Here is a 15,225-nt window from a genome sequence, read left to right on the forward strand (position 1 = left end):
AAATTAAAACTCGCCAGCCGAGGACCATGCTCGCTAGTCCCCCCCCACCCCCAACAGGGTCAAGCAGCAGTTAAACAGCTCTTGTACAGCCAACCCCTCACAACCATGGCGCCGAGAAAACCGGCCCCATAATTCGGCGATCTTGGCCAGGCTCCTATATGCAGTGGAAGCCAGGAGGGATGTCCTGTTCCCCTTTGGGTCCCGGACGTGAGCCACAAGGCAGCCAGTGCTGCCTGGGATGAGGTGGTGGCGGCTGTAAGCTCCGGGAGTGTGAACTGGAGGACTGGCCTCCAGTGCCGTAAAATGGTCAATGACACCAGGTGGAGGCAGAAACACCCAGACGAGACAGCAGTCGGAGGTCTACTGGATCCCAGGATGCACAGAGTCCTAGTCTGATGTTGAGCCTCTGGTACAGGGTTACCCAGAGCTGATGGAGACATTAAGGTACAGTCAGGACATTCGGGAGAGATGTCAGTGACACTCCAGCAGGTCCATAGTCGATTGGAGAAGTCCCTGAGGCTACTTTGCAGGAGATTTCACCAACAATGCATGGAACTGAGGCCAACACTGCTATGGTAGCTAGTGGAGAGCCTGGTGCATGACGTCGGTATCATGAGTGAAGGTGTCCAAGGTGTTGCGCGATTGGTGACGGCCATGGCTGAGGGTCTTGGCCGAATGTCTGAAGAGCTGGGGATGTTACTCCAGGCTGACCTTCATTCTTTTTTTTAAAATTTAGAGTATCCAATTCATTTTTTCCAATTAAGGGGCAATTTAGCGTGGCCAATCCACCTAGCCTGCACATTTTTGGGTTGTGGGGGTGAAACCCAGCAAGCACGGGGAGAATGTGCAAACTCCACAATGACAGTGACCCAGATCCGGGATCGAACCTGGGACCTCAGCGCCGTGAGGCTGCAGGGCTAACCCACTGCGCCACTGTGCTGCCCGTAGGCTGACCTTCATGAGATGCTGAGGGAGATGACCCGCTCTCAGATGGAAATGGCCGATGTCCCGATTTGCCGTCCTCGGGACTATAGGATAAGGTGTTATTGAGGAATGGAGTGGGGGAAGGCAAGGTGTCCGAGATCTAGAAGAAGCTAATGGACTGGGAGGGAGCCCCGATGAGGAAAGTCGTGTGGAACTGGGAGGAGGAACGAGGAAGGAAATGGAGGCTGGGTTGTAGGAGGAGGCTCTGAGGAGGATGAATGAATCCCCGTCGTGCACGAGGCTCAGCCTTATCCAGTGTAAGGTAGTTCATATGGCACACATGACGGTGGCCAGGATGATCAGGTTCTTTAAGGGGGTAGAGGACAGATGTGGGCGGTGCACGCGGGGGTGTGTGGGGGGGAAACCATGATCACGTGTTTTGGGCATATCTGAAACTGAAGGTGTTCTGGCAGGGGTTTGTGGATGTTATGTCTAAGGTGCTGAGGGAGAAGGTGGTCCTGAATCCAGAAGTGGACATATTTGGTGTCGGAAGACCCAGGCATCCAGGGGGCGAGAGAGGCTGATGTTCTGGTCTTTGCCTCCCTGGTAGCCCAGAGATGTATTTTGCTGGAATGGAGGGACTCGGAGCAACCAAAACCGGGGATGTAGGTGAGTGACCTGCTGGAGTTTCTAAGGTTAGAGAAAATCAAGTTTGTCTTAAGAGAGTTGGTCGATGGGTTGCCCGGAGACGGAAGCCAGTCATCGACGACTTCAAGGAATATTGAGGTGTCAGCAGGGGGGGAGAGTGAGGGGGGAGATAAAGGAGGTAAAATGGGGAAGGCAGGACATGAGAAGAGTAATTGCTGGGACGCTGGAGTGTTGGGTATTTATCTATTTATTATGAGGTTCCTGTTTGTTCTTACTCTTGTGTTGGTTTGTATTTGCTATTCATACAAATGCCATAATAAAAAAAAATGTTTTTAAATGAACCATCCACATTGCAGTGGATCTGTAGCCAATGCCAGGCCAGGTAAGGATGGCAGATTTCCTTTCGTGAAGGACATTAATGAACCAGATGTGCCTTTATGACGGTCGATGGCCATTTCATGGTCACTGAGACTAGATTTGTATTCTAAATTTATTAATTGAATTCAAATTCTACCAGCTGCCGTGAGAGCATTAGTCTGGGCCACTGCATCACTAGTCCAGTGACATTACCACAATGCCATCCTCTTGCCCAGATATGAATGATGAAGCTTTGTGCACTGAGGAATGGAATTCCATTTGGGGTTGTCCCAATATCTCATCTTCCCGACAACAGAAGATCAATGGAAACCCTTGACTAAATTACCATTTCTGCTATTTCTCTGGATTTCAGCCAATGTAATTGCTGGTGGATAGAGAACATCTCCAGAAATTCCCAAGTGCAGCTCCTCTGCGTGTACCGATTCGTCCTTCAGAAATTTGAATTATCCTTCAAGTTCAGCAAATCATATGAGGTTTTGATCATCACTTGCTGAAAAGTATTGTAATATAATTCATTAAATTCAAAGACCTTAAAATATTCTGTGTCCTGAAGTAGATAAACCTGAGGCTTACCGAATATTGGATCTCATGCCTCATCCAGATCACACCAGCAAGTTGCAAATATCTGCTTGGTGTCCTCTGGTGGCTCAGCAAAGACTGGTCTTAGCTTCAGGCCACTGTGACTCAAGGGTAATTCTTTGTAATCTTTCACAGGATGCGGGTGTTGCTGCTTTAAGTCTAGATTTATTGCCCACTCCTAATGTCCTTTGAGAGGGCAGTGAGCTCTCTTCTTGAACTTCTGCAGTCCATGTTTTATGTCGGAACACCCACAGTGCTGTGAGGGAAGGAGTTCCAGGATTTTGACCCAGCGGTAGTGAGGGCATGGCGATTATGTTCCATTCATGATGGTGTGTGACTTGGAGGGGAACTTGAAGGTTGTGGTTTTCCCATGTGTCTGGTATCCTTGTGCATATAGGGGGTTTGGAAGTGCTGTTAAAGGAACCTTGGTGAGTTGCTGCATTGCATTTTGTAGATGGTACATACGGCTGCCACTGTGTGTAGTGGTGGGAGAGGTGAATGTTGAGGTGATGGATGGGTGTCAATCAAGCAAGCTGCTTTGCCCTGACTGTTGGAAGATGGGAGTGGCCAGGCAATGAGGGGGGGGGGGTCAGTGACCAAGAAGGAGTAGAAGGCAGCATTCAGATATAGGGCGACCAGTGGTCAGCAACAGCCCTGTTTATAAAGCATTCCTTCATCTCCTAGCTTTGTTTTCAAGCCATATTTTTGGTAGAGGCAGACATTTTCCCTTTCAAGAATGTGTGTCATTTATGTCGGCTGCATTCAGGGCAAACCAATTCCATTAGGGCAGTATGAATAAGATTTATGCCTCTTACTGGTAGATGCTGACGTCTGTTTGAGGCACAGGCCCTGGGTTCTACTTTTGAAATGAAAATGAAATGAAAATTGCTTATTGTCATGAGTAGGCTTCGATGAAGTTACTGTGAAAAGCCCCTAGTCGCCACATTGCAACGCCTGTTCGGGGAGGCTGTTACGGGAATCGAACCGTGCTGCTGGCCTGCCTTGGTCTGCTTTCAAGGCCAGCGATTTAGCCCAGTGTGCTAAACAGCCCCTTTTGATGTCCATGCCAATGTTGCATGCAGACGATTACCTCAATGTGTGTGCCCTGTCTGCTGTTTTGGACACCTGCAAAACAGGCAAGTCATCACCACATTTCTAAGCAAAGGTTTTAAGTTTTGTTGGATTCCCTGCATCCCAGCCTGTCTGCCCCTCCCCGACACAAAATAGATTCATGGAAGTTGAAATCATTCCTGATCAGTTTAATAATTTTAGCATTAAAGGCTATAAGATTTTCTAACACACAAACTTTTTGTAAATGTTGTCATTTAACCTTCAGGTTAGACCGATACTTACAGCTATTGTTTGTGAATATAGTGTTATCTTTTGCCTTCTCCACTGTACCACAAATGATTGATTACATATGTGATAATTGTAATAATTAGCTTGTTAGTTATATGATCCAAGAATGAATTTCTTCTCACCAATGGTAATCAACACTTGGAATAGATTTCCTTATTTATTTAGTGAAAATTAACTAAATTTTCATTATTTGAGAGCCATTTGGTTGTTACGATGGGGAGGCTAGGCTATATTCTTCTTGGCACAATGCTTTTTTTGTCAGTTATCTTTGATTTGTTAATTGCCCATGTTGCAGCCAGGCATTGCCTTATCATTCCACTACCGTTCCTTAAGAACTTCATTGTTTCTCCACAGTGACCATTCATGTGTGGGCTAAGACAGTGAATGTTGATGATCAATGTAACCATTAAAGCTGATGCAGAAACTATTATCTCTTGTGCATGCACACAAGCATTTCCAGCAGAAGTTACTGTTGACTATTTGAAGGGGGAACCCTGAGGTGTCTGTCATGGCACAGTGGGTAGTAGTGTCATCTCTGACTTGGAAGTTTGCAGGGCGAGCCCCACGTCAGAAACATGACTGCTAGGCAGCACGATGGCGCAGTGGTCAGCACTGCTGCCTCACAGCACTGAGGTCCCAGGTCAGATTCCGGCTCTGGGTCACTGTCTGTGTGGAGCTTGCACATTCTGCCCGTGTTTATGTGGGTTTCACCCCCACAACCCAAAGATGTGTAGGGTAGGTTGATTGGCCACGCGAAATTTCTTAATTGGAAAAAACTAATTGGATACTCTAAATTTATTGAAAAAAAAGAAAAAAAAAAGAAACACGACTGCCAGATTCTAAGCCAGGGCAGGACTGGGAGAGCGCTGCACTGTTAGAAGTACCACCTTTCAAATCAAACATTTAACTGAAGCCCCATATGTTGCCTCTATGGCATTATTACGAAGAAGAGCAGGTGACTTATTCCTGATTTCATGACCCCCTTAGTCAACATTACAAAAACAACGGCATGTGGCGCAGTGGTTAGCACTGGGACTGCAGTACTGAGGATCCGGGTTCGAATCCCGGCCATGGGTCACTGTCCGTGCCCCCCCCCCCCCCCCCCCCCCCCCCCATCACCACCATCCCGGCTCCCCTTCCTATAGACCTGCTTCACCATTGAAAGAATTTCATCCTGGCTTTGCTTCAATAAAGGTGTCTAATTTACATCAGTTCTTCTCATTCTATTCACAGCTGTCAGTACTGAGATTGAGAAGCACGGTGAGAAGAGGGACATCTTACTACTAGTAGAAAAAGGAAGGTAGAGAATTATTTTAAATTATCCTTATTAAATGTACACCTGTGAGACTTTTTGCATGTACCAAGTTGCCAGAATCCTGGAAATAAGCTGTGTTACCTCATTTTAGGGCTTTTGGTCAGTGTTGATGTAAATTGACAGCTGCTGGGATAGAGTTAAAGACCCCTGTTTGACCAACTGTATTATTTCAAAATGTCTTAGTGTTTTAAAACATTGCTTATTATTTTAATAAATTTCAGATCATTTTAAAAATATATTTTTTAAGAAATCTATTTACAACCAATTAATTTTATAATTGTGCCGATGTTTAGTTAATATCTACTTATTCGTAGTCCGCTATTCTGTGGCCGGTATGAGTCCTCGAATTCCTGTGTTATGAAGTAAAGCATCGAGACAGTTAAATTAATTTAACAAGATTGCTAACCTGATGCATGCAGAAACATTGTTAATTTCCTTGAGGGTGAAACTTGGGAAATTACTGGTACCTTGTAAACCTTAAAATGAAACTCCGGTTTTACAGAATTTTTAACTCCGAGTTATGTTAGCTATCGTGCTTCATTAATCAGTGTTGATTATTCCACGAGGCATTTACAAATGGGGACAAGGAACGCCAGGTTCAGTCAGAGATCTCAGAACAAGTTGCACTTGTTTCAAGAACTTATTTTTCTTTTGTTCAAGTTGTTGCTCAAACTCCTTTCTATATGTCTGAGTGCAAAAAACAGACAGCATTTTAGAAAGGGCATTTTGATGGGTGTTTAATATATTTGAATGATAGTCTGGTGTAATTTTATTAATACAGCTGAAAATCGATATATCTCAAAAAAGAGCATTTTAATTATCCGCTGCTCGACAACCACCTCTATGAGTAACCAGATTTTAAATAGCTGAAAGTGACTTCAGCAGATGGTCCGATATAGTGTTTTTTAATTAAACTGATATAAAGTAGTCAAATAAAAGCTTTTAAATCATGGCCTTTTACCTGAAATCAAAAAAGCTTATTTTTGAAAGCCTCCTGGAAGATCAGCCAATGAGCGTAGTTAGCAGGAGCATGCACTGTGGGGTGCAGCTGCGTTTATTGGAGGAGCCAGTTTCCATGCGATTATTTTCAAGCTAGCAGAAAAGATTGCAAAAACAGATTTGAAATCCCCTTGGGTTTTACGCAGCTTAGGACAATTTTGGGCAAATGATGGCAAACTTGTGTTCTAAATGCATGTGCATCATCATATATCAGCAATATACAATGCACCGACTGTCACTATCCCTTAGCACAGGCACTGCCATCAAAGCCAAATCAGATCAATGATGTGGAGATGCAGGCGTTGGACTGGGGTGAGCACAGCAAGAAGTCTTCCAACACCAGGTTAAACTCCAACAGGTTTGTTTCAAACACGAGCTTTCGGAGCACTGCTCCTTCATCAGTTGAATGGAGAGGCATGTTCCAGAAACATTTATATAGACAAAGTCAGAGATGCCAGACAATGCTTGGAATGCGAGCATCTGCGGGTAATCAAATCATTACAGATCCAGAGCTAGGGGGTGATCCCAGGTTGAAGAGGTGTGAATTGTCTCAAGCCAGGACAGTTGGTAGGATTTTGCAAGTCCAGGCCAGATGGTGGGGGGTGAATGTAATGCGACATGAATCCAAGGTCCCGGTTGAGGCCGCACTCATGCGTGCGGAACTTAGCTACAAGTTTTTGCTCGGCAATTCTGCATTGCAGTGTGGAGCAGTGCTCTGAAAGCTCGTGTTTGAAACAAACCTGTTGGACTTTAACCTGGTGTTGCAAGAAGGAGCAGTGCTCCGAAAGCTCGTGTTTGAAACAAACCTGTTGGACTTTAACCTAGTGTAGTAAGGCAGTCTTCAGGACACGCGACAATGCAGAATTGCTGAGCAAAAACTTATAGCTAAAGAGGGAGGGAGGGAGAGAGGGAGAGGGAGGAAGTGAGAGGGAGGGAGGGAGAGAGACGGAGGGAGGGAGGGAGAGAGAGGGAAGGAGGGAGGGAGGAAGAGAGAGGGAGGGGGAGAGGGAGGCAGGGAGGGAGGGAGGGAGAGACAGGGAGGGAGGGAGAGTGAGGGAGAGAGGGATGGAGGAAGGGAGAGAGGGAGGAAAAAAAAAGAAAAAAAAACAAAACAAAAAAACTTATAGCTAGGTTCCGCACACATGAGTGTGGCCTCAACCGGGATCTTGGATTCATGTCGCATTACATTCACCCCCGACCATCTGGCCTGGACTTGCAAAATCCTACCAACTGTCCTGGCTTGAGACAATTCACACCTCTTTAACCTGGGATTAGTCCCTATCTCTAGATCTGTAATGATTTGATTACCCACTAATGCTCGCATTCCAATCATTGTCTGGCATCTCTGAGTTTGTCTGTATAAATGTTTCTGGAACATACCTCTCCATTCACCTGAGGAAGGAGCAGTGCTCCGAAAGCTAGTGTTTGAAACAATCCTGTTGGACTTTAACCTGGTGTTGTAAGACTTCTTACTGAAATCATATCAATGAATGGCATGTTGGATGGAGAAGAATAAAGGGTGTGGGAATGACCACAAGAAATAATCCCACTAAGGTGATCAAATGAGAGAGAGGAAAAACCAATATTCAGCTGCATGCTCTCCTGGGATCAGCAGTGGCTCCACATTTGCAGTGAAGTTACTGTGGAAAGGTGCTGTAATTAATGATACCGGATCACCGAATGAGAGATGGAGATCCCACCTGGTGGACTGTCAACACTGGCAGTAATTTAAAAAAAAATCAATTTAATATAAATTCATAATTTTATCTCTGTAAAAGGAGGAAGCAATTTAAATAGAATACTTTCTTTACCTTCTAAGCATCCACTGAAGTCTCAAATTGAGATCATTACTTTCTATTTTCTCCAATATAACCGTTATTACTTTGTTAGTTGGGATGATATATCATTAATATGGACTAGTGCCTATGTCTGTCGAAGGTGCTTTCTTTTCGGGCACAGCTGTTGTGGCAGATGTCAACCTGGATGTTCTGTTAGTTGATACTTGATGGCATCCACAACAAAGGATTTTATTTGTGATTTCATCACTGCATGAAGTAACTCTCAGTGAATTCTTAAGCAATAATTTGTGCTATTTATTGCTGTCTAAATGTAATTATTTTGATTAAATGGTTAGCCTGGCATAATTGCGTAGCTGCAATATGTTCTCCAGGTTCAGATGGCTAGTTTAATGCTTAAATAGTGATTCTCCCAAAGTAGGATCAAATTTGGACAAGTGGAACATTTTGTCAAGGACTAAGAGTTTGTTGTAACCTTGTAGAACTTTGTACATCCATGGCCACACGAAGCTGGATTTTACAGTTTGGCACACGGCCATCAGAAAAGCGGCAGGTACAGATGGTAATGCACTACGAGATCAACAGCTCAGCAAAAATGACATTCCTATCATCGTGGACAGCTGCATAGCGTTTGTTACACAGTATGGTAAGCAAGCTCATTCTACAGGGTGTCACTGGAAGTCACACACATTTGCTTCCTTAATGCCAAAAGCAATCCCATCCATATGTTTCATAGTTTTGAAGTATTTTGTTTGACAAATGTAGCAACAGCTTTCAAGAAGCTGTTCCTACTGTGGTGGCTGAAAATGGCTGATTATAAGGTTCATTTTGGAAATGAAAACAATTACTGTAGTTAGCTACATTTTAGTTTCTGAAACATATGCACGTCTGATGTAACAATGCTGTATTTGCAACTTCCAGAATAAGGCTATTTTTATTGATTGTATATAGGCTGAGGTATATAGGAATAGGATTGGCCATTCAGCCTGTTGAACCTGCTCCTCCATTCAGTACGACCATGGCTTATCAGACACTTCAATGCATTTAACCCAATCTCTTTTCATAAGTCATTCCCACTACCCCCGGAACAAGCCTGGTGAACCTTCATCGCACTCCCTCCGTGGCTATAATATTTTTGTGACGTAAGGTGACCAAAACCTCACATAGTACTCCATGTGTGATCTAACCAAACTTCTGTACAATTGAAGCAAAGCGTCGGTCCTCAAATCCTCGTGTGATAAAGACTAATATTCCATGAACTTTCCTAATAGCTTGCTGCACCTGCATGTTAGCCTTCAGTGACTTATGGACAAGAACACCCAGGTTCCTTTGTACATCTATACTTTGTCATTTCTTACCATTTAGGAAATATTCTGCATATCTGTTCCTTTTACTAAAATGGTGTTCCTTTTACTAAACCTCATGTTTTTCCACATTATATTTCAACTGCCATGTTCTTGCCCACTCACTAAGTCAGTCCAAATCTTCCTGTAGCTGCTTTACACCTTCCTACCTAGCTTTGTATAATCCGTGAACTTGAAAATATTACATTTGGTGCCCACATCCAAATCATTGGTATATATTGTGAACAGCTGGGGCTCCAAGTACTGATCCTTACAGTACCGCACTAGCCACAGCCTGCCAAAGCGAAAATTACCCATTTACTTCTACTCTTTGTTTTCTGCCTGTTAGCCAATCTTTAATCCATGCCTGTATAATACCCTCATTCTGTTCCTTTTCCCGACCTTTGGAGATAGGAGTGGTTGAGGGGTTGATGGACTTTTTCATTACCCACTGAGGTGTCTCTATCTCCTTAAACCAATATGGAAAGGTTTGTTGTATTTAAAGCTTGCCTCTCCTGCTCCTCACAAAATGTATTCCCCCATTGCATAACACTCCATTCATCAGCATTGTTAAAAATGGAGCTACCCCTGCCTATTAGGAAATACCAAGTGATCCGTGAAATAGCTGATCAGCCCAATTTCCTTGGCATAAGAAATAAAGCTATTAGAACCACTCGTTCCTTTCAGAAAAGTAAGTTGGTCATTTTAATTTTGAACTCCTTTGGTCATCCAAATGAGACATGGTGGGGTGGCCAAGTTGCTTTTTGGGGTGGAGATCCTCCAGTACACCACTTCCTCATCTATTCACGCATTCTCTGTGTCCCATAGCCTCTTTGATCTTCTCTTAGAATGCCTCCTACAATCTCGGGCTAATAGCATCCCTGCCATTTAGGTAAATTCTGTTTTCCACTAAAATGATTTATAGAGCATTCCATTTTGTTTTGTTTTCTCCTGTGATAAAGTTTAATTCCCCTTGCCCTTTCCCTTGTTCTGTTCTTTTTCTAAATGTTGTTCATCTGTAATATCCTCTGGGTCTGATGAAGGATCCATATCTGTCATTTTAATTTGTATTTTCTCTCCATGAGTACCACAAAAACTGTTGTTTCCAGGTTTCTTGCTTTCCTTTGACAGATTACACTGCTGAGTTGAGGAAATATCAAAAACAAGTGCCTGTATCAGGCACTCTCTGCTCATGCATAGAATAGTCCAGTTACAAGGTAACATTTCCAGTTCTCCTGCCTCGACTCCAGTGTTAAGAGGCGAACATGCCCCAGTGCACTGTTGTGACATTTCCCACAGTATGTTTTTATAGCTTCCCTAGGTGTGATTGATAAATTAGAGCTGAATTATAGACATGTTTGTGCATCCACTGGGAATTATATCAAGAATGTCCAAACCCTATTTATTTGGAATTCTTGGCTTTGACAATAGTAGCATCTATGTACAGCTATTACATCCAAAGCAGGAATAATGTGCATTTTTAAATGGGGTGAAGTACAATAGAATAGTTCATCGGCAACCTGTATAGTTTCTGGAAATAATCCAACTAGGAGAGGAGGAATTGGAGTTGATTTCACTGCCGACAGTTGATAAAATCGATACAGATTTATGTGGCATTGTTTTTCCCAACAAGGTTTTGAATTTATTAATTAAAAACCAATATTGGTTATTAAATGAGAGGAAAATATATAACAAATCAGAAAATCCTGGAAACACAAAGCAAATCAGTTTCTATCTTCACAGAAGATGGTGGCATATTGATAATGTCACTGGACTAGACGTAGACATAGAATTTACAGTGCAGATGGAGGTCATTTGTCCCATTGAGTCTGCACCAGCCCTTGGAAAGAGCAGCCCCACTTAATCACACACCTCCGCCCCATGCCCGTAACCCAGCAACCCCACCCAACCCCTTTGGACACTTACGGCAATTTAACATGGCCAATTAGCCTAACCTGCACGTCTTTGGACTGTGGGAGGAAACTGGAGCAACCGGAGTAAACCCATGCAGACACGAGGAGAACGTGCAGACTCTGCACAGACAGTGACCCAAGCCAGGAATCAAACCTGGGACTCTGGAGCTGTGAAATGACAGTGCTACCTACTGTGCTATGTGCCGCCCTGATACTCCAGAGATCCAGGATAATGCTCTGGGGGCAAGAGTTCAAATCCCACAGCAGCTGGTGGAATTTTAATTCAATTAATAAATCTGGAATAGAAAACTAGTTTCAGCAATAGTAACCATGGCAACTGTCATCGATTATTGTAAAAACCCATCTGGTTCACTAATGTTGTTATCTGGTCTGACCTACCGACATGTGACCCCAGACCCCAAACAATTGTTGACTCTTAATTGCCCAGTGAATGGCCTAGCTAACTACTCAGTTCAAGGGCAATTAATAATAATAATCTTTATTGTCACAAGTAGACTTATATTAACACTGCAATGAAGTTACTGTGAAAAGCCGCTAGTCGCCATATTCTGCCGCCTGTTCGGGTACACAGAGAGATGATTCAGAATGTCCAAATTACCTAACAGCACGTCCTTCGGGACTTGTACAAGAAAACCGGAGCAGCCAGAGGAAACCCACACAGACAGGGGGGAGAACATGCAGAGTCCACACAGACTGTGACCCAAGCCAGGAATTGAACCTGTGACACTGGAACTGTGAAGCAACAGTGCTAACCACTGTGCTACTGTACCGCTCTTGGGAATGTGCAACAAATGCTGGCCTGGCTTTGGTGCCTACACCCCATGAAAGAATAAAGGAAAAAAGTTAAAGTTAAGTTGGTATTTCAGGTGCAGATCCTTCACCTGTATTGGAACAGAGCAAATTAATACAATCAGAAAAATAAAATATATATTGACTTTATTTTTTTTAAATCATAATAAGATGCAAAATATAATGCAACATCTCAGTTGAATAATGGATCAAAATATTAAGGTATTTAAGAAACAAAGGGAGTACAATTGTGGAGGGGTGGGGGGGCAATATGAGAACAATGGAGAAGCAGAAAACCTAGAGGCCAAGTATAAAATTGTGGATATTTGCAAGTACGAAATAAGCTACAATAGATAGTTGTGTCATGATTGCATTGACACTTTAATGCCCAAGATTAAGAAATATATGTTTAGTAATATATTTGGAGATCCACAAGGTACAAACAAAAGGGAACGAGATTTCCACAGCCTGGGGGCCAGGCCGGAGAATCCCCGCGACTGGCGCGGATTGCGCCATGCCATCCCGACATCAGGACATGTTCTCTGCAGAGCGGAGAATCAGCGCCGTTGGCGCCACCATGGTTGGCCGAGCGCTCCCCCGCCGATTCTCGACCGTCGTAAAAAACATGAGTCCCGCCGGCGCCATTCACACCTGCTCTCAGCCGCCGAGACCTCAGCGTGGAGGTGTCCAGAGGAGGCCTTTGGGGAGGGTGGGGGAGGGGGGGCTCTGATGTGGCCTGGCCCTGAATCACCTGAGGAAGGAGCAGTCCTCCGAAAGCTAGTGATTCGAAACAAATCTGTTGGACTTTAACTTGGTGTTGTGAGACTTCTTACAGTGCTCACCACAGTCCAACACCGACATCTCCACATCGTGTAAAAGGACAGGGGAAAATTAATGGGTGGAATTCTCCCATCTGGAACTAAGGCCTGTGATGGGGTTGGAAACAGGGAGCGTTTTCCGTTCCGGAGGCCGTCAGGAAACCATACAATATCTCCTAGTCCCAAACTCGTTAATCATGGACCCAAGAGTTTATTGCCGTATTCCATGCTAGGGTGGGCATGATGATGTGAGTTCTGCCATTATATCTCGGTGCCATATTGAAAAGGTGCCCTACATCACTGACTCACTAATGAAGAAAGAAGATAGATCTCCAGGAACACTCTGAGGCTGAAAGATGAACCTCCTCAATGACACTGAGTCTAGAAGATCCATCTATAGATGCTCCCCCCACCCACTGCTGTGGCGTTTCAGGTTTTGGGGTTGCTGGCAGTCTCCATCCTGAGTTCCGGAGGCAGTCCCATGCATTATTTCAGGTGTGCCCCAACTTCTGCATGCTATGTTGTTGTTCCAGATGTGTTCTGGACTGGTGTGTTTTCCCGCTGGCATTGTGGAGAATTGGGCGAGCATGGCAAATTCTGGTCGGGCTATCATCTGCCTCCCATTAGCAAGGTGCAAAGAGGTTTCACCCCAGCCTCCAGCGGGTTTACTGATCTGGCAGATTCCGCGGGAAACTCACTCCAGCATAAAACATATTTCTGGACTCCCGCCGAATACTACTCCCTCACACATGTGACTTTTCACATCATGCATTACACCACTTTGCTATTTTGTGTATCTCCTTATGTCAGAGGAAGTAGAGGATGTTGTTTTATGTTCGAGCACAGTAAAGTATTTAGCATATCAATAGGAGTCACACATTTTAATACTGAATTATAGGAGAATGATGGGGTCAGTTGTTATGAATAGTTAATGTATTTCCTATTTAACTCAGATATGCCCACACTGGCATGTAAGGAAGGTCTACAGCATAGAATTGAAAATTGTTCCTCCTGACAGCTGGTCAATGAGTATCTCTTCATCATAGGATGAAGTCTAAAGGTGAGTTTATTTGAAGAAAAGATGGAGAAGAACAAAATATGCAGCTCATTACTACTGATTGCATTTCAGACGACAGATTTTCACTTTTGCCTTGTGGGTATAAAAACCTGAACCATAAGGTTACTTCTACTCGTGCTTGAATCTCAACCTTTATAATTGTCGGTGTGTGTTTTCTTATTATCTGTCGTATTCTAGTCACATATTAACTCTTCAAACTCCGATGGACTATTTACTGACGATGTAAGTGTTTTACTGAAAAATGAAACCAAATGGCTGAGGCTCATGCTGCAGGATACTCTCAGTGGCTGAATAGGAAAGAATAAGCATAAAACAACATAAGTAAATGATGATTGTGCGCTGCTAAGTTTTGGGTTTCAGGATGGTTGGAATGGCTTTTAGTTGAGCATTTCATTAACATTGATCGCTTCATATTGTCGTCATTCCGCGGCAAATAAATAATAAAAATAAAATGTCAGAAATATTCAACAGGTCAGGCAGTATCTGGAGGGGGAAACAGAGGTAACGGGCTAACGGGCGCGATTGAACGGCAATGCTACACCCGGAAAGCCATGCCTGCGGCGCAACGTGGTCGATAGAAGCCGTGAGACCCCGCTCCCAGGATCGTCCCGCCACGCATTGCCTCACGAGATCACATTGGAGATCTAATGTGATCTCGTGAGACATTGAGATGTAAATCCTGCCCATTGTGGGTGGGATCACCTTTTGGAAAATCTGCATATTAGAGCGAGACAGCTAAGTCTCACTGCATATGCAATTACCCGAGGCGTTGGGATATATCCCCTTCGCCACGGACTTTGGGTGAGCACCATTCAGTACTGATCTCCATAAACGAGGACCAGGCAGATGGCACTTGTGGGGGCTTCCCAGGGGTTCAGAGGCCCCCAGGTGCATGCCGTTTGGGCGGGATGGTACACTGACATTGCTGATGTCACCCAAAAATGCTAGAAAGTCTCAGCAGGCCAGGCAGCATTAACATTTTAGTTTGATGGATAATATTAGACATATAATTAGTTTTCAGTAATTATAAAGAAAGGAAAAAGAGGGCGAGGGTAAAGAACAAAAGGGAAAGTCTGTTGGAGAGTAGAAGCCAAGATTCTTCAAGGACACTATGGGTGCGATTAATAAAATAAAAAAATCAGAGTCCATCCTGGGAGGGATTAGCGGGGACGTACCCAGTGTTTATTGCACCAGGAACAACCCTGCTATCTAATGGCACTTTGTTGCTCTTTTGGCCCCTGATATGGAAAACACACACACACCCT

General features: G+C 44.0%; 1 protein-coding gene across 5 annotated transcripts in view; it reads left to right on the plus strand.

Annotated features, from left to right (window-relative positions):
* zmp:0000000660 (arf-GAP with Rho-GAP domain, ANK repeat and PH domain-containing protein 2) overlaps positions 1-15,225 on the plus strand; it is a 494,698-nt gene that overhangs the window by 336,970 nt on the left and 142,503 nt on the right. For all 5 annotated transcript variants that reach the window (XM_038791442.1, XM_038791438.1, XM_038791439.1 and 2 more), the window contains exons 19-20: positions 5,122-5,188; positions 8,481-8,644. In XM_038791442.1, coding sequence (XP_038647370.1) covers positions 5,122-5,188; positions 8,481-8,644 — 231 coding nt within the window. The remainder of the gene's footprint in view (positions 1-5,121; positions 5,189-8,480; positions 8,645-15,225) is intronic.

This window comes from Scyliorhinus canicula, chromosome 3 (genome assembly GCF_902713615.1).
Source record: "Scyliorhinus canicula chromosome 3, sScyCan1.1, whole genome shotgun sequence".
Taxonomy (NCBI): domain Eukaryota; kingdom Metazoa; phylum Chordata; class Chondrichthyes; order Carcharhiniformes; family Scyliorhinidae; genus Scyliorhinus; species Scyliorhinus canicula.